At 32.9% G+C, this 27,998-nt stretch overlaps 1 protein-coding gene across 10 annotated transcripts; it reads left to right on the forward strand.

Annotated features, from left to right (window-relative positions):
• Positions 1 to 678: 678 nt before the first annotated feature.
• On the forward strand, positions 679 to 27,998 carry LOC119070519 (innexin inx2-like). Of its 10 annotated transcripts, none has more exons than XM_037174896.1 (3): positions 679 to 1,034; positions 26,001 to 26,475; positions 26,708 to 27,998. In XM_037174896.1, exons 1-3 carry the CDS (start codon positions 976 to 978, stop codon positions 27,839 to 27,841), a joined length of 1,668 nt encoding a protein of 555 aa, XP_037030791.1. In that variant the 5' UTR covers positions 679 to 975; the 3' UTR covers positions 27,842 to 27,998. The 10 variants fall into 10 exon arrangements, with proteins under 10 accessions (XP_037030791.1, XP_037030783.1, XP_037030786.1 ...); XM_037174888.1 differs by lacking the exon at positions 679 to 1,034 and adding an exon at positions 1,348 to 1,561; XM_037174891.1 differs by lacking the exon at positions 679 to 1,034 and adding an exon at positions 12,818 to 13,194.

Consider the following 27,998-nt stretch of genomic DNA (forward strand, 5'->3'; position numbering starts at 1 on the left):
ACAAAATCAAACCGATGAAAATAAAGGTATAGTCACAGCACAAAATGGAATATCAATGTTAAATTGAATAGTAAGTAAATACATCTGATGACCAACCTATAAATTAATATAGACACACCGAGATCATGCTATATCATCACATAAATTTGAATAAGTTTAAGTAGTAAGAAAAAAAAAATTAATTTATGTGTTTATAGGTATGTAATGGAGCGTATCAAAGATAAACACATATTATAATACGCATCGAAAACTGGAAGCATAAACCGTCTCTATTGCTAAAAATAAATAACAAGAAACAAAATCATATAATGTCTCTTAATAATCTTCTGCTTTTTCTTCTTCTTCTTCTACTACTAAATTTCGTTAAACGTTTATCTTTTTTTTTCAAATACGAAAATTAATAATTTCTATTATCTTCCTCATAAACTGCCAATTTTATAGTTAAACCGAAACGGTTATTTTTTCGGTCATATCGCACAAGCACATGTAATCATCATAAAGAGTAAAACTAGTAATGTCGGATGTAAATCTTTTATTCTATTAAAAGGTACGATAAGTCCATAAGACGTGTAGCTTACAATGATGAAAAAAAATATGATGCGATATGTGTGTTTTAACGTAATGTTGATTTCTTATACTACAAATGGAAAATAATGCTTGAATAAACGAAGTCAGTGTATATTCATGCAGTTTAAATGTGAACTAGCTAGTCAGTGTTGTATTTCCCGGTGGCTTGGATAGTCTTCTGATAGTAAGAAAAAAAAGTTTCGTTGTAACATTGATGCAGGGAAATAAATTAAAGTATTGAGTGTAATCGAGAAAAAAAAAACGAGATTCAAATCTTTATTTTAATTAATTAATTTTCTTTTTTGACATCTTTTATAAACATTGTAAATAAAATGCATAAAATTAATGCGATTGCACAGACATTCTTTATCAATTTATGAAATGCTCTGGAAATGTTATAACCGATAAATGTGTGATACTAAAATTATTTCAAAAATTTCAACACAAGACTCCAATGACAATTCTATGTAAGTATATTAATACGTAAAATATATGCTATATAAAAAGCCTGTCTTTGCTTCTGTTTTCTAGATGTGTATAGTAGTGTAGTATACCTCCATGTATATACAATGTTTGAGTTATGACAAATTGCAAAAAAAAAACTTTGTATAAAAAACAAAAAAAGCTCTTAACATTCAAATCACGTTATTAAAAACATTCGTAGAGTGACTTGTTAACTTAACATTTAAACTGAAAAGATTTGGAATGAATGTTGTTGTATGGTGTGCCTTTTGATATTGGAATTTTTTCGATGTTATTTTGGTGTTAATTTTTCAAAAAGACATTCAAAATCAAAACGCGCTTTTCAACTGTGGTCTGTCACGGACCCGGGCCAACAAGTGTATTTGCTCAAATCGCTGTTTTTTTTCGTTATTATTCATATTGTCGGTTGAATGTTTAAAGAAAAGTTTTGTTATTGCTACTTATGTGTCGCTGAACTTTGTCTAACGTGACTGTAACAATTCAATGGAAATATGACAGAGGATGCAAGAACGTATGTAAATCCTTACCAGTGTTACGATTTATCTAGAATTTAACGTGTTTTCGCTGGACCGTGCGTCATCGATATGAAAATCAATGTATTGCTGATTATTTATTGTGGATTGTTTCTCGATTATTTTCCGTGTTGCTGTCAATTATAAAAAAATTAATTATAATGCAGGAACTATACGCTACGTTCTGACGTCAAAGATTCATTTTCTATTTTATTGCAAAGTGATAAAAGGCTATCGTTCACATTTTGTTCAATTTAATTAAGTGGAAAAATTTTGTTTGGTTGGCTTTTGCGTTTTGTTCTCTGAGACAAGATAGTTAAAAATCTCAAACGTAACGATAACGGATATCATGTGCTCGGACTGTATGTAGTTGAAATGAGGTTTCTTAATTTGTAAAAATCAGCTCCCTAATTATTGTTTCACTTAACGATGTATTCGATTTGCAATATGATCAACGAATTATGACCTTTCAATAGAAAACTTAATAAATTTGACTCTGACGACATTTTTATAAATATTGGGAAATTATTCACCACAGACAAAATGCGCTGTAACATTGAAGATTGTTTAAAAATCAATCTAAAATTCATTAAAAATTCTTTGACTCAGTCATTTATGGTTTTCATTGGCTCTATTGATTCTATAAAGTGACAGAACCGATTTATTGAAAATATTTTATAAAAAGAGGGATCAACAGCTTATCAAATTCTTGTGACAGGACAATCAGATCATGTATTGCTCACAGTAAATATTTTGATATTCAAGTGATTTTCCATAGGGATTTTACCAAACGATGTGACATCATTTTCGAAAGCTCTTCGCGTCACTCCTCTACGAAGACGATCCATTCTTGATATTAGTAATGCCGATAATTACATTTGTACGTTTGCTGCATTGAAACCTTCACGATAAACTTAATGATCTGCTCAAAAACAAATATCTATTTCAAAATCGCAATCTTCTGCATCATAAAATACTTATGCACTGCATATGAAAAGTGCATAAAATCTTGAAAATCTTATAATAGGAATGTATGTGACTGTGTGACATTGTGACACTGATTACTCAGAGAAAATTAACGTAAATCGATCGACGTTGATTTTGCACCTATTTTTTTTTTCTTAAGAGTTGTTTAGCTGCAGCAACGTGAGTAATAGAAAATTATAATTTATTACAGTTGCAATACTCATACATCCATCTGTAATAAATTATAATTTCAATTTAATCGACTATAAGGTATAGTACACGTGCGACTAGCAAAACATTGTCACAAAATGTAAAAATATTTGATATGAAATTCCATTGCGAAAAGGTGAAATTAAATCGAAATACCAAAGATTTTAATCTACAAAGCTGCAAGTAGATTCTTGTTTAATGTTAAAAATTTGAAAATACATGCAGTGTCCGTCGAATGGTCCATAAACAAGCTATAATAAAATCGGCATTGATATTCCTACATATTGTATGAAAGAGAGATCTGCCTCATTTACCAGAGGTGAATATAGGAAATAAGACAGCTTAACATGTGTGTTGCATAAGTCTTGGTCTTGGCAAATTAATTTTTCATAATTTAAGATTTCTAAATTCTCAAAAGATCGTTAAATTCCAAATTCCTATTAAAAACCCAAAGAAAATATTTCAAAAGATTTCAGAATTTGAAGGTTAAGAATATTTAATACCTTGAGACACTTTTGTTGCACTAATTATTTAATGAGTTGAAATCTGACTTTAATTTAATTTTTAATTAAAGATCCCTTTAATAATAGCTCCGTTCCGACGAAACAATCACTCGTTGTATAGCTCCGACGAAACAATCACTCGTTGCATAGCCATACTTCATAGGGTTCCCATTTTTCACTTTTGAAAAAGAGGACAGTTCGGCATCAAAAAAGAGGACGAAAAGTGAATTCCTGACACGGAGTTGCTCTTTGTGCAACTATTGTGTAATTTACACCAGTTCATGCTAAAAACAAACAAATCTGTGTACAATATGCATTGAAATCTTCCTGATATTCTTTTGGATTCCTTCTCAGTGATAACATCCACTCCATATTACCTGAATACAAAATTCGTTTTACCTTATCCTTGCGTGATCTTTGGTATCTCACACAACGCTACGCTGTTCTTGTAAAATGACTAACTTTTATTTTAATGTATGAAAAAATGAGGTGGTAAAGAATGCGAGCGGAGCGAGCGAATTTTTTTTTGTGATGAAGATTTCGTTGTATTACCGTTCAGGGATTCTCTAACAGAGAAGATTATTAGTTAAATCCGGGCTTACTTAAATAAGAAGAAGAGCTGAAACAAAGAGGACAAAGACGACGTCTTCTTCAAAAAAGTGATATTCTTAAAATTTTTGTAAAAAAGAAGAAGGAGATGAAAAAAGAGGACATGTCCTCTAAAAAGAGGACGAATGGGAACCCTAACTTCATTGCTATTGTACGCAATGGACCTTATTTACGAAACAGGTTAGATTCGGTGTGATCTGAACTGAGACAACCTAATTCCAACCACGTTCAATATGAATCAACCTGAACCCGAAATCTTTCACTTCAGGTTCTGAAAATACATGTCGGGTTCAAGTTTGCTGACAACATTTCAAATCAAGCTGAATCTGACCTAACCTTTAAATTCATGTTATGCTTAGGTCAGATTCAGTTTGATCAGAAATGTTGTCAGCAAATCTGAAGTCATAAATTTCGGGTTCAGTTCCAATCTAGCTGAACAGCTGGGTTCAGCTCAAGATCAAATAACCATAGACTTAATCAAATTGGCCTGATCCTGGTCCTTGTATTACATGCACTTGTTTTGCAAAGTTCTTGTTTTGAATCAGTAATTTCGGACTATATCTACGCTTTCGGATACCTTCTGTGTCCAACTCACACCTCGCAGTCGGCAAGAATATTAACAGTTTTACTATTCAAACTATTACTTCATTTGATCAAAGATTTTCAGAAATTGATTTCAGAAATGTTTTACTTCATTTGTTTTGAACATGCTTTTTGCGATATAAGACCTCATTAGTCAGACCTTGTCGTTTATTATATCTGTCGTTGTCGATGACAGCCGTCTGCTACAGGGTAACAGTTTCTACTTTGTTTTCATCCTATCGACGTAGACCCACAGACCAATTCTAACTTATGTCTGCACTAGTAAGGCTCGGAACAGGTCAGGTTTACCTGAACCTGACCTGAAAATACCTGAACCTGTTTCTACCTGAACCTGATTTAATCAACTTTGATCTGACCTGATTTTACCTGAACCCTGAATAAGTGATCAGGTCTGACCTGACCTGAAACCTGACTGGTTGACCTGAAAATTTGTATGAAAAATTGACAGGTTTCATAAATTCAGGTTCAGGTCAGGTCAGGTTTATTCATAAATGTAAACCTGACCTGACCTGAAGTTTCCGAGTCGCCTTATGCACTCGAAATTGCACTCGACTAACTACAGATAAAGTTGTGTTTATCTGGCAGTCATAATAGGATGAGCAGGTCAGCTATGAGCCCCTTCATTTTAGTTAGAAGTTACTGGTGTTATCTTTTTAAAGAACACGTTTGTGAGACTCGACTCGATTCAGTGCCCGTAACTAACCTGTTTACCATATTACACCCAACTTTCTCACTGGGATCAATATACTGCATTTGGTATATAAAAATCTACTACCAAAAAATAATGAATCAATCATTGTTGGCCACTACATTAATTCTTTCGGTGTACGATGCGTTTGTTTAGTGCACCTGTTTTATTTCACTTCATAAACTATAAACACTTAAATGCGTAAAGGCAATATATAGTAAATTGTTTTCAAAAAGTTTTCAATTCAACCGAACCAGATTGATTATAGTTTATCAATTCCCGAAAAAAAAGAGTTTTAATTTAACATTAGTGTGGAGTATTAGTAAATAATTTATCTTTGATGAATTCTTTCCATATTTGATCGTTACCACTATGTGTATATCGTAAAGAAATAATTTCTTTTACAATTTCATAAGTGTGACTGTATTTTTACTATAATTTTTTGTTTGGTTCGTCTTCTTCTTTTTTCCTCGTATAATATAGTTAGTTTCTCTAATATACTATTTTGTAATGTTTGTTTACATATCTAATTTTATTTGTAATCATTCCCTTGGTGTGTTGGAACTAGTTTTTATCTTAGTTTATTTGATTTGATTTTATGATTTGTATGCTTTTTCGGTATGTAACATTTTTAGTTAATTTGTGTTAAACAAAAACGTCTATTCTTTTCTATTTATCATCACTCAGCTTTAATTTTAATTTATACATTTGTTGTTTAGATGGTCTAATTAAATGATGATATTTGAATGGAATGACAAAAAAAAAGAACCTCAAACGATTCTTTTTTTTAAAGGTCACAGAACGACTAATATACACTCAAAATTCTAGAAGAATAAGAATTTTTATTTTCGTATGACTTTAGATGACCTCGCCACAAATATATTCCGCAATTTATTTATAATCAGATGGAAACGTATGTAGCAACGTGACTAAAGCTTTAAAAAAGCTCACTTCCTACCAATCAGAAATGTATGTGGATTTCGATTGAGAGTGGCTAAACAAGTTAAAGTTATAAAGTTTACAGAAACGGTCTTCTCAGAGAAGACTTCTCTCAATAAATATTGGCTTCTAGTGGAGTATCCCCGACTTTGCTCGGGACTACTATAATTTCAAATATATTCAAATATTTTTGTTTCAAAAATATTTTGACGCATCAGATATCATATATTTACACGAAAAAATATCATCCTAACTTTTACTCAGTAGTATGCCAAGTTTCAAGTCTCTCGGACTTTTCGTCCTGGCACCTATAGAAAGACAAACAAACAAACCAACTTTATATTATAGATTAGTAGTCGCACAATTTGTTTTGAGCAATTGCATTGATAACCTATAAGTTCCAACTAACTTAAACCAAAAATTTAAGCGGCAATGTAAATAAATTCCAAATGCATACGTTATCAACTAACGATAATCCGACGTTACTAAATCAATGGATGATATAAGATAGATTTCTGAACTAAAAGCACGACCTATTGTTTTGAATCACGTGGAATTGACTCGTGGCAAAATTGTATTATTATAAAAACAGATCAGTTGTGTTATCTAAAAAGTAATGTAACACATTTTCAATCGTCGATGTCTTCATTTAGCGATTGTAATTTTATTGCTCAATAAAATCGAAAATATGGAAACAGAGATTTAGATGATATCTACTAATCTGTAGAAGTATGGCCACACTGACCGTATCAATTAATAATATCTAATACCTCCCAATGAAACCAGTTAAGTTTTTCTTTTTTTACTTCGAAAGACTAAGATAAAAGTTCGTTGAACATACAAAGTCTTTCACAGCTTCCTTAACCATTTTTATTTTTAGCTTTAATGGAGATCGTTCAATAATTATTTTGTTTATTACTGGGCTCATTTTGTTTACATTTGCAACCATTAGATTTCAACTTCACACAACAAATGATTTTGAGATTCATTTGAATCGTAACTGAATATCTAAATATCTATTCAGAAACCGTTAATCATTTGGTATACGAAAAAATAAGCATTAGGCTCTGGAGAATGGAGTTTAGAAACTAAGGGTAAAATCTATTACAATTTAAGTACTTCTGTGTCTCTGTGTGTTAGTTGTTTAGATTCGGTACGACGATACAAATTAACTGAAGATTGTGCTATCAATCGGTCCAATTATAACGATATGTGACACCCATACTGTGAGTAGTCGAATGAAGTGATTCATCAATACTTGCATGTGTTGGAGGTATAGTTATATATGAGCCGGTTGTAAAGGACGGTTCGAAATTGGAAATAAAATTTTGTTTAGGCCGGTGGCTCAGATCGTTGACCGCTTGCTTCATACGCAAGAGGGCTCGGGTTCGAATCTCATTAGGGCGCGTACAGCAAAAATTTTATTTCCAAATTTCAGTTTGATCTCTCATACTTTGCACTCTTCAATTTCAAACAATTTAGTACTTTTCTTCTTATTTTTCTAACCAACCATAAGTCCAACCGTTTAATTCAAGCTATTATTCACTCCGTACCTATCATGTAAATGATAGCTCAATTATAAAAACATTGGGTATTGGGCACCGTTTAATGTACAAAAATACCTATGTAAACTTACTTGCCGTGAAATTAATTTAAACATCCCGAGTGAAGAGTAAATTTTCTGTTTTAAATTGGTAAAGATCATTTATCGTTTCATTGCCCTTTAAATGTAGTGCATAGACAATGAATTTATTTTAGATGTTAGTTTATAACGTAATTCGAGTATTTTCTAAGTTACTATACGCCTAAATAAATAAACGAACAGTCCCTGACGACCGTAACAAAAAAATAAATGATCAGAGTATAATTTTGGATTAATGCTATCCGAAGAAGAAATGTAAACAGGATATGCCTAAGAGTCGATTTTCATTTCCATATTTACATTGTTTTTTTCTCTCATCTGTTAATGACTGTGGTTTTCATTTAACGTTTGTGGTAGTTACACAGTGATCGCCATACCAAAGAATGTGTAAAGTATAATATCCAAAGTTATCAGTTATCATAGTCACAACCGCATTGCAAATAATATATGAAACATAAATCCTTTCCTGAGAAAGTCTTGTGACCATCATATAAAGGTAAATGTTTTTTTTTACAAATGCCATTGAATTCCAGAACGTGTGATGTCTCGGATGCGACAATTTATAATGTGAAATCTCAACACTAGAAGCGCCGAACATAAATAAAATCTAGCAAAAATAACCCATAAACAAGCCAAGCATTCCTCGATAGATAAAATCTTTAATTTCTTTTTTGCATAGAATCTGTAAGGTGAGAAATAGGCAAAAAATTCTGCGAATGTCGATACAATATCGACGATTGGATATAGTTTAGGTTTATAATATATGAGGGTCTTAAACTTCCCATAAAATCATGTAACACAGATGAAAATGAAACGAAAATATGTTAACTGACGATAAATGCAATATGGTAAATATGCTCAGCGTTTTGTTGTTGAGAAACAAATAAGTAGAAAAAAATGAGAATAAAAGATAAAACATATGAATAAATATGGGAATAACATGTGTTGTTGCCTCGGTTGTTGCTATTTAAAAGAATTTCATTCTATACAATTAGAATACAGGAGACTGAGCCTACGATCTATGTTAGATATTTACTTCACCGAGAAAATAGTAGATTACCAGTCGTAGGGATATCGTTCAAGGGTGAAATGTTATTGCGTATTAGAGCTGTAAATGGAAATTTACATTTTTAAATAGAACTTCCAATTTCCTTCTAAATAACTTCAATATAAATTTCGGGTTTTTCAGTAGCATTGGTATTGGTATATATGTAAGGAGTTTTGAGTCTAAACAGATCCCAACGACCAGATGTGAGATATCACTATTTAGTATCCAAAGGGAAGAAATTCCAATTTTCATACTAGTTACAAATTGTACATTCGTTTGACAACGTCATTACACTCACGTTAGAAATTCATAGCAAACACACGAATTTTGTGTTTGAACTTAATTTTTTAGTTTTAAGCCTGTACGACGTGTATGGGACTATAAGGATCGTTATGCCTTTTGACTTGACGAGTCCGTGAAGAATATAACTTGAGTCAATTTGTCAATTTCAACCGATTTTTAATTTTGTTTCACTTGAATAAAGCCGGGTGTTTTAAGGCTGTTCGAGTATATCTACGGCAAAATAAAGGCTAAAAGTCAAAGTGACATGGCAAATGATAGGTATTGACGATATCACTCCAGAAAAAAAAAGAAATCAAATCAATGGATTGTGACTTAAAGCCCTTAGATTGAGATTTTACTCGGCCCAAAGTGTTTTTTTTTTCATGAAAATCAAGTAAATTCTGATCGATTTTCAGTGCGGGCGTTCGGGCTATTCTTGAATGGCCTTTTGATTTTTGTATGTATAAATGGCAACGAAGGGCCCTTTGAAAAATTTCTTCATACAACGCCCGAAGGGCTTTCACTGTCGATTTTAGACCACACAGGATTTGAAAAATAATTTTTTTTTTAGAGGAATTCAATAGCGCCCTCAATGTTTTTTTTTTTTTTAATGAAAAGCTTTATTTGGAAGCTACTTCGTTCGAGCTTTCGTAATTACGCGATGCACAATTTCTATACTGAATAATTTCTGCAAAAATTTAACGTTTCGCGCTACGGTTACGTATGCAAAGGGATTAGAGACGTATTATAAGTGCGGGTTCACAAGTGCCACGTACGTAATAGATCTGCGAGTTCGTACGGGGCTGACGTCGCAGCGTCTGCTACGCTCTCCACTTTTTTACTTGTTTCCTTTTCGAGTTTTTAACGAACTTGAAAGGTTTTTCTATACATTTTGGTACTTCATAAACAGCAGGATATATTGAGTTCGCATGACAAGTGGTCTAACAATTGTGTAACATACCATGGAGAACTTCCTTCGTAAGTCATGTTACACCTATTGTTGTAGCTCGCTTGTACCAATCGGATCTTATATTGTACAAAATTATCAGAAATGATGAATCCATAAATATTGTGGAATATAAGAAGAAAAATGTCCTGTTATCAGTTTCAAACAAATATTATTGTAACAACCAGTTAGGATATCCTGTAATAAGTTTAAATTTGATTAGAAAAATACCGCGCAGATTGGTTAGCTATTGGAGAGATTGCGGTTCGAACTTATATTTATGTGTCGATATATAACTTTGAACATTTGTTAGTAAATTTTCCGTGCAAAATGTATTGAGGGTCAACTTACAAATTATACATCTACCAATTGCAGTATATTTACTCAAAAGTAATGTCATTGCCCGACTAATTCCAAATATTTGAAATTCTTGCCACTCACATCATTTATAGTAAGGCCAAAATGTTGTTGACCTGTAAAGTAAATTAATTTCATCGATTATGGCATCACTGCAACTGTTCAAACATTGAAAAACTGTAATTGTCGGATAAAATATCGAATTTACCTACTACCATTCTTTGTTTATCATAACATAAGAAAATTTTAAAAATATTTTAAGAAAAAACAAAATTTTCGAAGCTGACTGAAAATTATGGGCATTACATCAATTCTTCTACTCGTGGCAAGCTTTATCCTCTCACAATATCTTTCAATATTGCCATTTGTCATATTAATTTAGTTACAATTGTGATTTAACATTTTTGAAACGAAAAACGTATCGAGATTTAATAAATTAATCTACTACTTCACTGACCAGGACTGTCAGTTTGCAACATCCAGGACTCTCAACTCTCAAACCCAGGGCCTATTTTAGAGAAATCGATTTTCCACAATTTTCCATAATTTGCCAACATTTGCTAAGATTTTCCAAAATTTTCCGAAATCTGCCAAATTTACTAATGGCAAATTCTAGCAAATTTTAGCAAATATTGGAACATTTTGGCAATTTTCGGAAACTTTTAATAAATTTAGGAAATCAATTTCCCAAAAAACGGCCCTGTCAATATGTCAATTATAGCAAATGATTAAATGTTTAATAGTAATCCTTTAAGAAACGGCGAGAAAACCGTAACAAAATCAATAAATCTGTTACTTCATTTGTGTTAAGTATATCGCATCATTTGGTGCAAAATTCATTCCATTATACAAGAGAAGAATAGCCAGTGGCGCTTATTCTTTTCGTTGTTAAGCATTCTAGATGAAGAAAGAATTATAACTTTTCACTAGCATAGCATGTGATGTTAATCCAGAATCCATTAAATTATTTCTGCATGATAATAAATACTATGACATACATAGTACATTTAACATTACTGTCCAAAGAGTACACTGATATCTAAGGCGTTGCCACAGGGGCACAGAGAATGGGGTTAAATTTTGATTACAATTTACACTTTAAAAATTTCACACTTCGTTACAAAGAGCTAAATTTTATGTAACAAAAGAGAGCTTAAAACTAAACAATGTTGTTTGTGCGTACTACATACGATACTATTTAACTACACCAACTACATCAACTTTGATTGCTTTACAACAATGTTTTGACTATTAAATTGAGAGAATTGGAATCGGAGGCGTTGATAAGAAGCATTTTATATAGGTCATACACAGCACAAGTATAGATGAGGTTCTTTCGCGATTACACTTTGTGCATTCAGACCGTACACTTGTTAATCGCAGCATTTGAATTTTTTTTTTAAATTTATAATAACGCGTCCAATGATCCAAGTAATGAGCAGGAGGAGCAGGAGGGGGTTAGAAGAAGATGTTTACATAGAAAAAAAAAATCATTTTCAAAACAAAAGTCGCCTGGGTCGCCCCTGCTATGCCATTACAGTCTTGCACAATTTGTCGTCATTTGCTGTCGTTAGAGAAATTGTAATACATTTTCCAATTCAACAAGAAATGCGTACTCCACATCGAACAAATTATAATTTAAATATTGTTACATGAAAGTGTTTTGATCTAGAAATGTAGCAATGAAAGCAAACAAAAAACACATGAACGAAGGTAACTCACTACCCACAATTCCAGTCATCGAGTATTTGCAATTTAATGGAATAACCATCTGATCATGACATCGGTAGCAAACCGTATTTATTTGAGAAAAAAAAATCATTTCTGTCTTTGGTAATGATTATTTAGTTATACGTTTATATGTTTGATGCATAAATATGTAGCCACACACAAAAAAAAAACATTCCTCATTGCAGTGTTGTTAACACCTTCGATACAAACATTCAGATTTCTCATTATCCAAACAATTTTTCATAAATTCACGTCGGCGTAATATATAAAAAAAACAACAAAGAGTTTTAAATTACCAATTAGTTCAAATTAAAGCACGATTTCTCAAAGCAATTCAGTCATCCTGTGATTTGTTATAATTACACCTTACTGTATATCACGTTGCCCTTTGCCTAACGAAATCAAATTTGACTGCCTTGAACCTATGGGCATCGTCAATCACCGAGGCAATTAATTACTACCATATTTACTAGCAGCGGGTACAAGCTCCTGAAATAAAACTTGCATCGTAGTATCGAAGAAAAAATTGTCAGTTGGTGGTAAGATCAATTTAATAGCCAGCTGGTTATGGTGGGTTATGTTTACATTTTAATTACACGACTCAACCGATGCTTATACTATGAACAAATCTCTTAATTTTATTGTTTGAGTCTATTAATTGTTCTGTATAGAGTCGATATCATCGCGTAATATTTCATGTTCGTTTGGGTTTAGTCAATTCTTACATATCGATGAGATAACAACACACACAGTGCACTTGCACAGTGCATTCCGTTTTTTTTCGTTTTCTTTATAAAATTATTTTTTATTATTAAAGTGGGACAAGTTAGTTAATTTTCCTTACTAGTGAGATAAGACGCTGCACACTGCAATTCAATTGAATTAAAAAAGAAAGAAAAAACGAAATAGAATTTTATTAATTGAAGTTGTTTCATAAATTTAATTTTGTGAATAAAGTTGCGGTATTTGTTAATTTAAAAGTGTCGTTAAAAAATTATATGAATAGAGAGAGAGTTGATTCGTTGGCAATTTAAAAGTTTATCAATCAGAATGATTTAATATATTGACTGAAAACATATTCAATAGAGTGTTGAAATATTTGAAACTGGTGCGTATTTGTGTGTATATTTGAATCACTACAGAAAAATAAAAGAATTATTTAGCGGTAAAGAGGAAAAATGTCGATAATCTTTTCGATATTTAATGTCTTTTGTCTCTCTATTATTTAACAACACAGTGTATGGGTAGCGGTAAAATTATAGATCCAACTCTGTTAAAAGTGATAACCAATTTGTTTTTCGCTTACTAACTATCTTATATGCTTTTCGTACCACGAATGTGTCTACTAATTCGATAATTGCGCAGGATCAGATACTCACTACATTTTCAAATCTTATTAAACGCATGCTCACCTTTCCATTTGTTATTTTGAAAAGAATTTATTTTCGTTGATTTTTGCGGATCTGGATCTGGACAGTAGGTACTGAAATGGTTAAGTTTCTTTGTACGTACCTGTAGATTCAATTGCATTCAACGCATTGAAGAAAAAAAAAGTTGCTTACATTGCCAGCAAAATGCGAACTGTGAAAGACGATGCATAAAATGACAAAATCCTCAGTTTTATCTTGAGTTTAAAACGCACGTATAACGTGAGTTATTCTAAGCAAAAACTTGTTCTGCATACGATAATGCTTCTCAATGGTCGTTTTTTTTGCATACATTTTTTCCCTTTTTTTATGAGTTCACATTTTATGACTAGACGATTTTCTGCAAAAGTAACTTTCAATCGATGAAGAGGAGTAAAGAGAATAAATCTAATTCTTGCAGTTTCTTTGTTTAAGAATGGAAGGCGAATGAATGATGATCTTTTGCCGTTGAGTTCGATCGTTCGTTGTCTTCAACCGGAATTTAAGTTTTCTTTAAATGATCATCGACGAAGAATCAGCAAACACTTTCCGGTCGAAGCACATTTAATTATGATCTTAAATTCGTAAATGGTTCCATGGCTTCTCGACGAAAATTTCCAAATTCCTTTACAGCATTGTATCAACTGAATAATGTTTCAATTTAGTATATGTATACAAATTCAAATGTAGCCACAGAATTCAAGAACATCACACAAAGAAAAACACATTTTTTTATGGCGTGTGGTAGGTCCTCTCTCTGTTTGCCATTTCGACGAATTTTTAATCTGCAACCGGTTTTTCGCTGAAATGGTGTAGGTGTAGGAAATTCCTGCACTGTATGCAACTATATTTTCATATATTTTGAGACCAGATTATATATTAATTCGAAACAGTTTTAGTAGAAAAATTTGTTGGTTTTTTTTCCCAGTCTTTCTTTCTTTTTTCTTATGCCTAACAAAGCCGACAAGCCGTTGTGTCCATTGTATATTTTCGTAAACATCCTTTTGCAGTCTTTTCGCCGTAGCAATAATGGAAATTATTTTACGACAATCGTTCGGAATTTTATAAAAGACATCAATAGCCGAACGGTGCGACTTCCATTCTTAACCAACGAAAATTATGAGAGGATTACAATCTCAGAGAATGTAAAATTGTGATCGTCCTGCGTTTGATGATGATAAGAATAATGTTGAGGAAAAGTTTACATTTTTTTTCGTTTTCATTTTATAAATATTTACAGTCGATAGCGTTGAATTCTTATCTTCCTGAAAAAAAATGTCTCTCTAAAGTCACTAGACTTTTAACATGAACATGTTTAACACCTATAAAAATTAACCGTAGATACCAATTCAATAAAACACCTCGCCGTTATGTTGAATATTATTATCCGATGTTGTATATTTCGTTAAATTGATTTATCCTTGAAACGTTAGAATCAAATATCAATCGACTAATCAAATAAAATATACAAAAACTATAAGGCGAACATTTTTTTCTGGACTAACATGGCAGAATACAGCGAAGAAAAAAAATAAAAAACTTTTATTGAAATAAAACCACACAAAGAATATTATAAAATATATATAACGCACGTAGTTGTAGTTTCATGCAATCTCATGCACGAGTTATTACTTATACTCATTGCCTTCTTGAACCGAATTATGTTCCTGCAATTTGATTTCCATTGCAATTTTATAGTATTGAATTACTTGACCTGACATTAACATTATAAGATTATTGTTGGTATTGGTTATGTAAATGAATGGTCAGTGTAATTTTCCCCCATTTCCTAGTGCTGAAGAGCCGTAAAAAAACTGCATTTTGATTCGCGAATTTGTGCTGGAAATTATTGAGCATTTCCCAGAGTGTTTTCGGCGACTGACAAAAGTTAATAAAAAACAAACAAAAACTTTCCTCTTTTGTTCTACAACATTCTTCAACACAATGCATCTATACTTCTTATTGAAGAAGTCATTCAATGTTAAATATCCGTTCGTATAATACATACACAACAAACACGATTTTACTCAAACACTTAAATAAAATGTTGGTATTTTTTGTGTTTTGTTTTTGTTTGAAAGAGTGGATAGACTTCTACGAGAATGTATTTTACATTGAGAGATTTAGCACATTCAAAGACGATGACATGAATGAGCATGATTCTGCAAACTCATTTTCGAGCTATAACAATCAAATTTTGTTGAAGTTGATTTAAATGGGAAAAAAATTATTTTTGGATTTGTTTCACGTAACTTAAATTCAACGTGATTATTCCGGAAATACTCTACGAATGAAGTTTTCATTTCTTTTTGAACATCAATTCAGACACCAATTCACTTCATAGCCTATTATTTAAGGAATTAAATTATCGACAATTCCTACAATAATTTAAGAATCTGAAGATAAGTTCCAAAAATTCTTAAAAAAATATCAAAAAACTTTCAAAGTCCCAAAAGCTCTAATTTTAAGAATTTTTAGAATTAATTTTCAAAATTCCTCAAGAACATTCACTCAAATAGGATATTTTTGGAATGAAAATACTAAAAATTCCGTAAAACTCTGAATACATCCCATATTGCTGTACAGAATGTGCAACGGAAAACCAGTGCGGTTGACTGAAAATCGTACTGAATACGACCTACGTCTTTATAAAGAGGTTGAGTTAATTTTGCATACGCTGAATATAACCTGCACCGAGCCTTAAAGTGCTAGTTGAAGTGTCCATAAATATATGTTGGATGGAATGGAGTTCAAATTATAGTACAAACACGATTTTTTAGAATCATTTTATTGATAATATTTACGGTATTACATTAAACAAAAGATCAACTCGTTGATTTGAATGAGCAAAGACCACACCAGTCTTTTTACCGTCAATTCTGAAACATTCGACATACGCAATAACTTTTGGTATAAAAAGTGTAACAAGATCCTGTCAAATGATCTTGGGTATTTTTGCACCAATCATGGCATGTATTTTGCCCATCAGAATTGTCAGCCACTCTATTGCTTCTCGAGTCTATACACTCTTTCCATTCGTAAAAATGCCGATCTCCACCAAAGCACAAACATATCATCGTACATAAAACCACAAAGATAACTAGCAACACTTTCATAATTGCTGCGCTTTTGATCACTCTAAAAATTTGTATTACGGAATATAACTACGATTGTTTAAGGAAAGTTGAACTGATATTTGTCACTGTTTAAACGGTTAAACTGTCTGAAGTCTACATAAGACTGCTATTATTTTAAGCAACGTCCCTTTAAGTAAGATATGCCTTGGGTTTTTCAATTATCAATTTATAAAACTGAATTAAATTACAGATAGGATACACGTAATTATGTGAATCAGAGTACGACATAATGCTAAAAGTTAACTCCTATTGCCACTTTGATAAGCGGATGAATTTCCCGATCATTTTTCATTGGTTCGTTCAATTTTTGAGATAATTAGTGTAATAGGTACGAAATCGCCCGTTAGAAACGTTGCAAGCTTGCGATCGGCTCCTGAAAATTATCAAGTTTTTAACGGGTCTTTCAAAAGTGACCATACAGTATCAAAATCGGCCAATGATCGGAAATGTGTTAGGCTATTCATATCGGTTAGAAATTAGAACTTCTCTTTTTTATCCACGCTATTGATTTTCTCTCTATCTCTACTTGAAAGCAAGGAACATAAATATTTCGTACCGTGAATCGCCATTACTAAAACTGTTATATGGGCTCCAAGCCAAACTATGTTTATTTAAAGATATGATTGTACTACCAGGAGGTAGGTTCTGTGATCATTGAATATTCTAAACGGTAAAACATAATTCGGGAATTTGTCTGGGGACGAGTGAGCTAGTGAAAGGTTATGAATCAAAAGAGATGCAAGATAGGGTTGAAAATCTGATATAATAGATAGTCGTCACACGCTACAAAATGAAATTGAATTCTTTTTTCTGCCATTTCTCCTAAAATTAGCTGAAAGGAAGAGATACGTATAGTCGGTGACCTGCTTCAGATAGAATTAGTGCAGAACTTCAACAGTATTTTCAAACATTGCAACTGGTTTCGTAGCAATGATACAACAATTCCCAGTAAATATATTTGTTTCTTTTATCAGAAAATTTCATATGAAAGTACAAAAAATATATAAAATGCAAAATAGTCAATATGAGGGTGGAGGACATTTACAGCAATAGCATCTGGCGCCAAACCATGGAACATAGCTCCATCTGCCTTTCTCCCAACATTCTCCACGACAAACGGTAATCGGTTCGGCTATTCTCATGTTTGTAGATGAGAAGTGATAATCTTTAGGTTAAATGGTCTCCTCGCAAAAAGGAGGATCTGAGTGTACTGAGAACACGGATTATTTGGAAAAGCTTTTATAACAAATTTTTAACTGATTTTTTCTTGGATTCACTTTTTCATCAACAATAAAAATTGCATTAACGAGTATCAGGGTGTTATAGGTCGTTTAGATTACAATTATCGACGACCTCTCTCATCATACATATCATCATCATGCATACCATAACAATTATTATTTCCATCCTTCCAAAAAAAAACAAGAACTATATTGTTGCCTTAAAGAATTCTGTTGCAGGAAAAACCCAATTTTTGTTTTTAATTAGAAAATTTGATTAGAAATAATCTCTTTTGTGATAAACGGTCAGCATCTGTCGGACTACTACATTCTGCTGTTTACTTTTTAATCGAATCAGACGCCTTTCGTGTTTCGTTCTCAGCCACGATAGGTGCATCTTTCAAGACAATCAATCGCAGCCTGGCCGTCATGAACCTTGTGAAATTTTCGTTTGTTTGGGTCGATTATTTCATTATTTTGTTTTCATTGTTGCCCAATACGTTTTGGCACTTATTAGATGACAAGTGATTAGACTTTTAGTGGGTTCTTTTATATGGATCTGGACTTTGATTTGGATATAGTGTTAGTGTAACGACCACGGCCTCTTTCATGTCATACCTTATTACTGCGCCTTTGACCGCGTCGTTAGTTTCGATCGGTTCTTTTTGTTACGGTCGTTTTGATTTTAATCGGTTCTGTCATTTCGATCACGCCTCTTGTGTGAGCGTTTTTTTTGGATGGTCGATATTTTTAGTGTTGCAACGCACCATTGGAGTATATAGAAATAGTGGACATGCCATATGAAATGAAAAATTGGCTCAGAAGTGGAACCCGAATCCACAATTTTAACCTTGCCGTGCACACTTCTCATTTCGAATTATGTTCAGTTATAACATGAATGTGGTGGTAGACGAGCTCGTGACGCAGTTCCTACTCCCTGAAAAAGAATCTAACCAACGCTAACCATTGATTAGGATCCACCTTCACTATTTAAAAAAGGAACATGTGCATTGTAGCAGGAGCAAATTTCACTAATTTGCATACATTTCGATAGATTTGGCCATCGGAAGGTGATTAACGAACGTTATTAGTTTTTTGTTCTTTTTTTCATTCTACCAATATTTTCATCAATTTGGTGCCAATTTCGTCTATAAAATGGTAAACTGATTAAAAAAATTTGTAAAAGTAAAATTATATTGGTAGACCGGGAAAAAATAGTTCCTCGAGTATAATTTCCTTTTGGCTAAAAAATTTGATTTTTCGTAAACTTTTGAAATATTTTTGTATTTTTGATATTTAGACTTTTGGTGTGTTGATTTCAGTGGGGAAATGTTTAGTGTTTGGATCACTGTGCTCCTATGGTTGTTTCTAGATTTTGGGACTCGAGGTCTCTAGTACATTTTAAAAATACTGATGAAGCGTTAAAATTTGAATCCCAAAATAAACCAAATCGTTTGTCTTCAAAGATGTCGAGTGCAAACTCAATTCATATCTGTCAAAACAACCTATGGAAGTGAAAATGTTCTGGTTATTTTTTACATATTAAATTTACGTTTATTAAACAGTTCATATCGATTTCATTTTACGAAATCAAGTTGCGCCGCAGGTGTTGTGGAAAACTAACATGAACTGCGTCACTATGCCCCGTTGAAGGATTTTTTGTGGGATTGTCAATGTATACAAGTTTTTAGCATATTGCATTCTTTTCTGAATCAGAGTTTTATCATTGGATGAGATCGATTTTATTAAAAGGATTTTGGTCGTGTTGCTTTTTTTTTCCTTCTTATGCTGGATTCTTTCTACCTTACGAATCATTTTATTAGGTTGAGATAGATGTATGTATAATATAGCAATGGAGGAGACAACCACGAAGCGAGCAAAGGTATATTATACGAACACAGAGTTAATACAAATAATATAGAAATATGTGAGAGTGGTACAAAAATCGTCTTTACATTATTGTACAATAAAAAAAATTACACATAAACTTGAATTCGTGGTTTAATGTCGGTTTTGTGTTATTTACTTGTTTCGTTTTTTTTTAAATAATTTTTCGAACTCGTTGCTATGACTAGAAAAATGTATTCCACATTCATTTTTTTCATCTTCTTATTATTATTTCTTATTTCTCAACTTCTTTGATTAAGAACGATGTGTAAATTTATTGTACATATTATGTTATATACCACTGGACTGGTAGCGGAGTCTACAAAGATCTCCTTTATTGTGTTTAGACAATCGAAACAAATATAAATGGACGTTTATTCCTGGTTATTAATGAATATTATGATGAACGAAAAATGTTTGAAGTAGAAAAAAAAAATCAACACACACTCTCGATGATGTAACAGTGTGCCCTTATTTTCAAAATGTTGAGATGCTCATAAAAAAATCGTATATAATACGAAGAAGAAGAAAAATGACAAGTTGAACCTTTTTATATAGTGGTTTATCCAACAGACAAAAAAAAATTGTTGTGTATATGAAACATTTCATGCCTTTAGTGTGCTTTTAAAAAGGTATATTTCATGCTAATACGATGCGTTATTCGGTTTTCACTAAAGTCTTACACCGAAATACAATGGTCTCTTCCAAAACACAAAAACTGTTTGATACGTTTTATTGATGGAGTTGTTACGTATATATATATCTGTATATGCGTGCATGTCACACGCCTTGAAAGTTAAAGCAGAAAAAAAATGTATATATTCTACCTCGGTTATAGTTTTCTCAATGTTCAGAACAAGTGACCACCTAGCGCGCTGGCAACAATGAGGAACGATATGATTCGATTGTCTGACTATCTTTTCCTAGGTCCGTAACACATAGAATGGTTTCAGTTCTCTATGAGAAAATGATCCGAGTCAAATTCGAATTCACACAACATCGCTGTCTTGCAGAGAATTGTACGATTCGGTTTCACATGTTGTTGCACAGTCAAAATTGACTAATTGCGAATTTCATGTCGTTTTGTATATATGTATTATCTCAAGTTTTGAGTCAAAGAAGAAGAAAAAAAAATACTGAAACTGAATACGGCCCGGCCTTTGAACTCGAAAACATTTGCGTAATCAGTAAGCGATATAATAATTCATTCATTGCGTCGCTGATGAATGTGTGCATGGAATGGAGTGTTTAGTACAGTAATATACTTGCAAGTTTTAAGATATGTTCACCCGTAGGTAGTACCTGTTATAATTGTAGGAAGTACCTAACTATTATAACATTATAGGTGAATATCACCGATCGATGAATAATACACATCTTAGTTTAACAATCAGTTTATTCACATTTGCCACTCGATTTGTCACACAGATTGAATTACCATTCGATTTGTCACAGTGCGAGAGAGAAATCGACAAGATTGTAATTCCATGTGTTCGTAGAGGTGAACGGAAAATAGGTTACTCTGAAATGAGCCCAGTAATTAAATGCAGAGAAAAAAGCCAACTTACAAGCAGAATTTAATAAATGATCATAAAACCCGTACGAAAAAAAAAGACTATGAGGAACCCCAATGATCAAGAAAAACTTAAAAAATAAAGAAATAAAAAAATAAAAAAAAAATCTTTTTTTTGACCGGCAAAGCACCGACCAAAAATGTGTTTATTTTCCCATCACAAATTATTTATGGCGGTCACAGGTATTGGAAATAGAAAAATAGCTGTCTCATGCACCAATCGTGTACTGGCATGTAGCGAACAGTTTTTCAAACAGATATTTACCTAACTTTTTATTATGGGTATTATAAAAATGAGGAATATCGAGCATAAACACCATAAATACCTGGAACATATTTACGGGGTAATTTCTTTTTTTAAATGGCCTGTATAAAAAATACAGGGTAATTTCTTGTTAAGATCTTAGAACTTTAATGGAGAACATTTCTCGTCTCTTTTTATAAAGAAACTAACTCCCAACTTCTTACTCAATGCCTTAACTAACTTGTTGTCCTATCGTCTGAGTGTTCGTATAGATATTTTACAGATGAATCAAATTTAAATTAAAATAGAAAACTGGATGTGATAAAAATTAAATCATCTAACCAATTTATGTTTGAAAAAACCCGGCCCAAAAGACCCGGCGTCGAGTAGTTTTGTATATATATATGCTTATTACCTGTGTGTACAGTTGCATCAGACACGTCTCAGAATATTAATGACGTTCAAGAATATACTTAATATTTTTACAATAAACAGTTTTAATGTTGTTGAATCTGTAAATTGAAAGCTATATGTAAATTTAACCTCATGCATTATGTACTTGCCACACAATCATGTGGTTAACCGAAATAATGGTTAATACTTTTCCAAATTACGCTTTAGTCCATTCACCGAAATAATTCCGTACAAAATCATTAAACTAATGACCCATACAAAAATTTCACGTGAATCTTTTCAATATAATTATGATAAATATTGGCAAATATTGGAAATATTTTTTCTTTTCTTTTCTTTTTTATTTGAATCGACTCATCGAACTAAAATGACGAGCTAACTGCACTACATTTAACCACGAACCATGTTTGAACCTCTCACACTCACACACATGTATGCATAACAAAAATTCATCTATACATATTCGAAAATTTACCTACACTTGTCAAATAACAATAACAAATACTTTCCTTTGCATTTTTAGGAGAACGTATAAATCTCGAAACAAGTGTCAAATATTCTATTATATACTAACCGTACTAATACTGCACTTCAACATAAAAATGCATATACAATACACTTTTACACACCATTCTTATCACACACACCTACACTCCTCGTTATCATGCATCTCCTTTATACGTATGAGCATCAGGTTAGCATCATCAACTCCATTGGTAGAACATGAAACGAAGCAAAATGGGAAAGCGTAAGATGCAAATGCTCTTGAGCAATTTGAGAGACCCGCAAGTGGGCGTACGAGCACATGGTCGGAGAAATTCGAAATTCAGTACGTCACGATAGTTTTTTTGAAGTTTTTGATACATTGCCCGTTGCGCGAATGGTTTAATTACAAGGTTTTTTGCGGTTTCACGCAAAACCGACATACGATACAAACACAGACGGTATAATGAGAACGATCTCGAATATACGGACAAACTTCTAGATCAAAAGTATGACTTTACTCTAATGATCATCATACGATCAACATTGAGTAAAAATCATCTGAATTCCAAGCAATAATGACTAATAAAAATGACTTTCAAAGGCAAAATGCAAAATTGGTATTGTTTTACCTGAATATACGTATTTCACAAGCGATCTTATTCACCGGAAAGGTATTTAATACGCGATCATATTCAGCACACATTTGTGATCAACGAAAGATCATTCTCAGCAATTAACTTTCATGACTCAGATAACCAATAGACAATCTGACTAAAAGGATAGACATGCTGATGATCTCTTTCATGCTCGTTTGCATATTATTTTATGCCTACAAAGCGATGATCTTCTCACACACCACTACAACCGTATACGGGCTATGTAACATGAATAACAATTGGAGAGACAAAGCTACAAGACTGAGAGCGTGGAGCAAATAAAAAAAGAGTAAAGTGCTCAAATCCTGCTGGCGTGCATATGTTTCTTGGTAAAATATCTTATTAAGTGTTATGAGTCGAAGAGGGTTGTTGCTAACTTTTTCGTATTTACATTGTTTTGGACTGTGATTTTCTGATGAGTTATCAAATTTGTGTTTGCTTAGGTTAAAGTTTTTAACTTTGTTATAAAGTGAGTGGAACCATTAGATATTACGTGTGCTGTTTGTCTAAAAAAGGTCTTTTTTTATAAACAATATTAATATTATGCTTATGTTGAAGTGAATTTTGCTAGAAATATTGAATCGAACTTTATCTAACCAAACTAAATGTTCGAGAAAAAAATGTACTCTTTTTGGAATGATGAATATTATTCAGATTAACAAGTTGTGCTCAACAAGTTTTGCCGATTTATTAACAAAATGAAATTCAAATCATTTGAAAACGATTAACATTTTTTGTAGTAACAATAGTAGCTAGTAGTAGTGTTCGGAATACTAATTTCCATTTTGCCAGGAAATGATTGAAAATTTGAATTTTTCGAATAATATTCAAGCTTTACCCGGCTTTGATACATTCGTAACACAAGAAAAAGTTCTTCTGTTGGATTTCTGTGCAATTAAAACCAAAAGTATTTGAGGCTTTTCTAAAGATCTAACGGTTTGCCTATTAGTCGCAAACTTGATTTTTTCTTCTCCATAAAATTGCAATTTAGCAAACTTTAGAAAACGTGCATAAAGCGATAAACTCGTCGTACAATCAACTTGTAAATTTTTATTATATTCTTGAACGTGTTCTTCCTTTCAAAGTAGAATTACTGGTCGGTAAGTGTTTGACGCACGGGCAAAATTAATTCAATATAATCTTCAATGAAAATCGCTATAATATAAAACGACGTAAATTATATTGATACCGACAAAATGTCCCTTTGCCCAACAACGTCAAATATTTCATACTACCACCTCTTCAAACACAAAGTGCCGTGAAAGAAGCATAAATTCCACGAAAAATAAAGAAAAATTTCAAATCGCATCAACTGGTAATTCTTTGTATGCTGATGTGAATGAAGAGAAAATAAAAAAAAATATTCTCTTGCCAATAGAATACCCAAGCGCACATCCATAAAATACGTAAGGTAAAACTGTATGACTGTTTGTGACTATTTCATCGAAATATGGTCATAAAAAACCTTTTTTCCGACTCAAGTCATAAACTCTAACCGCCTTAAACATTTTCTGTAAAAACGATCCCTAATTTCAAAAAAAAAAATCCTTAAAAATCGATACAAATACGGGTTTCCAGTAACAACTTGAAAAGTTTAGCGAACGTACTTTATGAATGACCCCCGAGAATAAAACAAGAATAAGAAGAATGAAACCAGAGTTAAAGCAAATCAGGTTTAACTCGTATAGCTCATGGTTTTTTTCTTCATTATTTGCTTTGCTTTGTTTTATTTTCTTTTGGATGTGAATAACCATCGACAACACATGATATGAGTAAAGTTTTTAAAAACTCGCACAGAAATTCATTTCAGTAGTGAGCGCGATTTCGTTGCCGATTTCGTTTCTTTTTACTTGTTTTCGGTTTTTGTGTGATCGTAGCAGAGCTAATAAACTACCCCCATTACCTTGTGTATTTGTGTGTGTATGTACACGTTAATTTTTATTAATGAGTGGCTCTTTAAATTACTGCAACACCAGCCAATTGTATTTAGATTTCATTTTGCCAACCCTGCAGTTGAGTACCCGGTAGTACAACACAGACATGTAAACGCAACAGTTAGTTTCCATTTATTTTGTTTGCTCGAAGAAACTATCAACAAGTGAGATTTTGTTCGGATATTTTTGTTGAATCAGCTTACGCATCGAACATTGGCATGTAGTTTGTGTTTTTTTTTTGTGAGTATGACTTTTGTGTCGACAGTATAGAAAATAACAATTCGAGTTATTTGATTCAAATTAATACGTGAGATCTTCTCCCCTTTATTTTAATTTAAAATCGAAAAAATTTAATATTACATCCGGTTATGTGGTAACTTTAACATCCATCGAACCGAAGATTATCGTGTCGTAAATGAATTCGTAAGGCTTTTTAATATATATTATATTGTTAAACATTGGAATGCGCTAATTACCATGTATAATTGAAGAGCAACGTATACAATATTAGTGTCTATGAATAAAAACCGCGTGGTGAACCAAAATGATTTTGACGTGAAAAAGCTTTCAAGAGCTGAGATTTTTCAATTATTTCTTGTTAATCGTGTTAAAAATCTGCACAACACGTTGCTCTTCCATAACTACCAATTACATTAACAGACTTAAAGTTAGCTGGATTGACTATCACTAAGTACCAATCTTTCCTTATTACTACCTAATAATCGTTGCAATCTTTTTTTTTTCGTTATCCTCCGGAAAAAAATGTACAATACACCACACAGGGACTACTACACATTTTAACATAATCTTAACATCATGTAAATTTTACTAATCTCTTAACCATAAGCCAAACCGTTTTGTATGGTGCAATGTAAAAATTTATTTAACATAAGACACAACTCATCCTTCGAAAATAAACAACAAAATGTAACTCACTCGAAACGTTTCTGTTTACAGGAAAATGCCCCTTACAATAGCATCAGTGTTTAATTTTATACCAACGAACATATGGCGGCCACTCAAGAAATTTGTCACGAAAGACCAGACGGTCGTCTTCGACTTGCCGTTCAAGATGTCAACAAAGTACACCCCTGGTCTACTAATCGTAATGATGTGTTTGTCGTTCGCCAATCAATTTGTACGGAACATTGAACTGGATTGTTCGACCAATGGCGTGTTGAAGGGCACACATGGCCATGGGTTCGATAGCAGTGATACAGACAAAGGACTGAATGATTTCTGCTGGAATCATGAAACATTCCTGGTGGTGAAATCTTTGGATCCACATATGAGACGCGCCGTTACTTATCCGGGAGTATCCGGTTATGATCGTGGCAAGGATGAGGTGTTGAGACAACGATACTACAAATACGTATGGGTCATTTTTGGACAATTGTGTGTCATCGCATTTTTGCCGTATTTCTTCTGGAAAGTGAGTACCGAAAGTTTTTAACATTTTTTTCTTTGTTTTAATTTATTTGTTGAACCGAAATTGGATTGGATCTGCCAAAATGTTGATTTTTATTCCGCAAAAATACGGAAGTAAATTAGGTTGGTTCTTTTCTTTGAGATCATTTTGAGAGATCGAATCCTTTTCCCGGCTAGCGTCTCTAAGACCACTTTAATGGACAACATTACAAGACAATCATTTTTATAACTTGCAGGCGCGTGGTATTAAGAAAATCAAACCGTTGGTAGCCATAACGGATTCTGTTGATTATTCGGAGGAGGACCAGCGCTTGACTTACTTCTTAGAAACTGTTGGATTAAACGAGAGTTTTGCTTGGTTTTACGTCGGATGTAAAATTTTCGGAGCATTATCGCCATTAGGCCAATGGTATTATTTGTGCGGATTCATCGGAAAACGATTCAAGTATTACGGTTATGAAGTTATCAGTCACTTCATGGATGAGACAGATCCATGGCCCAATCCAATGGACGTCCTCTTCCCAAAAATGGCAAAATGTGAGTGGAGCCGTTACGGTTATTCGGGAGATTTAGAGATCAAATCAGCACAGTGTCAAATGCCTATGAACAACATTACCCAATGGTCGTTTTTCGTATATTGGGTCTGGCTGTTGGTCATATTCATCATCAATATGCTATCGCTGGTATACCTGTTCTTCCATATTTTCCCATGCTGCCGTCGATACAGATACCGAAAGTTTGTCTCAGCCGCCTGTCGGGAAGACGTTGAGAAATTACGCAATTACATCACTCCCGGTGAAAAGGGGAAAGGAGTCAAAAGGAAACACGAAAAATACAAGGTCATTTCCATTAATATGGGATTCGGAGACTGGCTGGTCCTGAGCTTCGTCAAAAAGAACTTGGAAGAGTGGAAATTCAGAGATTTTATTCGACAATTGGCGACCACCGAAAACACGGTCATTCAACTGAGACCGGTACCGATATCGGTCCCTACATTAAGTACTATGAGTACCTTAAACGAAATGAACATTAAAGAGAATCCAGATGATGTCGACGGACACAAGGCAGCCAACATGGACATTGGCTTCAAAAATTCCATCATCAATCCGAACGGCGACATTGGATTCAAGCATGCACTGATGAATCAAGATTTCGATTTAAACGAATCGTATCTGTCACCCAGCGAGGAGCAATATTCAATAAAAATTAACGCACCGGCCAAAATCGACCGGAAACATTTAAACAAAACGACTGCAAAAAAGGCATCCAAGGACAAAAATAAGAATGCCATGCAACACCATGCTCAATACGGTTGGAAAGGTGGCATTCCGCCGAATCAAATGGGCCACCAAGGTGAAGGGTGGGAATAGTGTGACAAAATCAATAAATAAATAAGTAATTAAATAATAAATAAAAAAGCATAATGTGAATGGGATGCGGTATATCGACATCCAAGATATATAAATTGAGGCCTTTATAATTAAAAATGTTCGACAATTGAAATGAACAATTTATGAGAGAATGAGA

The sequence above is a fragment of the Bradysia coprophila genome (genome assembly GCF_014529535.1).
Source record: "Bradysia coprophila strain Holo2 chromosome X unlocalized genomic scaffold, BU_Bcop_v1 contig_98, whole genome shotgun sequence".
NCBI lineage: Eukaryota > Metazoa > Arthropoda > Insecta > Diptera > Sciaridae > Bradysia > Bradysia coprophila.

Excerpts from the sequence above, each read along its gene's own strand:
- LOC119070519 (XM_037174887.1), top strand. The coding sequence starts at position 25,032 with ATGTACACGTTAATTTTTATTAATGAGTGGCTCTTTAAATTACTGCAA. Across the intron at positions 25,208-26,000 it reads CTCGAAGAAACTATCAACAA|GAAAATGCCCCTTACAATAG; the intron begins GTGAGATTTTGT and ends TTCTGTTTACAG. Across the intron at positions 26,476-26,707 it reads TGCCGTATTTCTTCTGGAAA|GCGCGTGGTATTAAGAAAAT; the intron begins GTGAGTACCGAA and ends TATAACTTGCAG.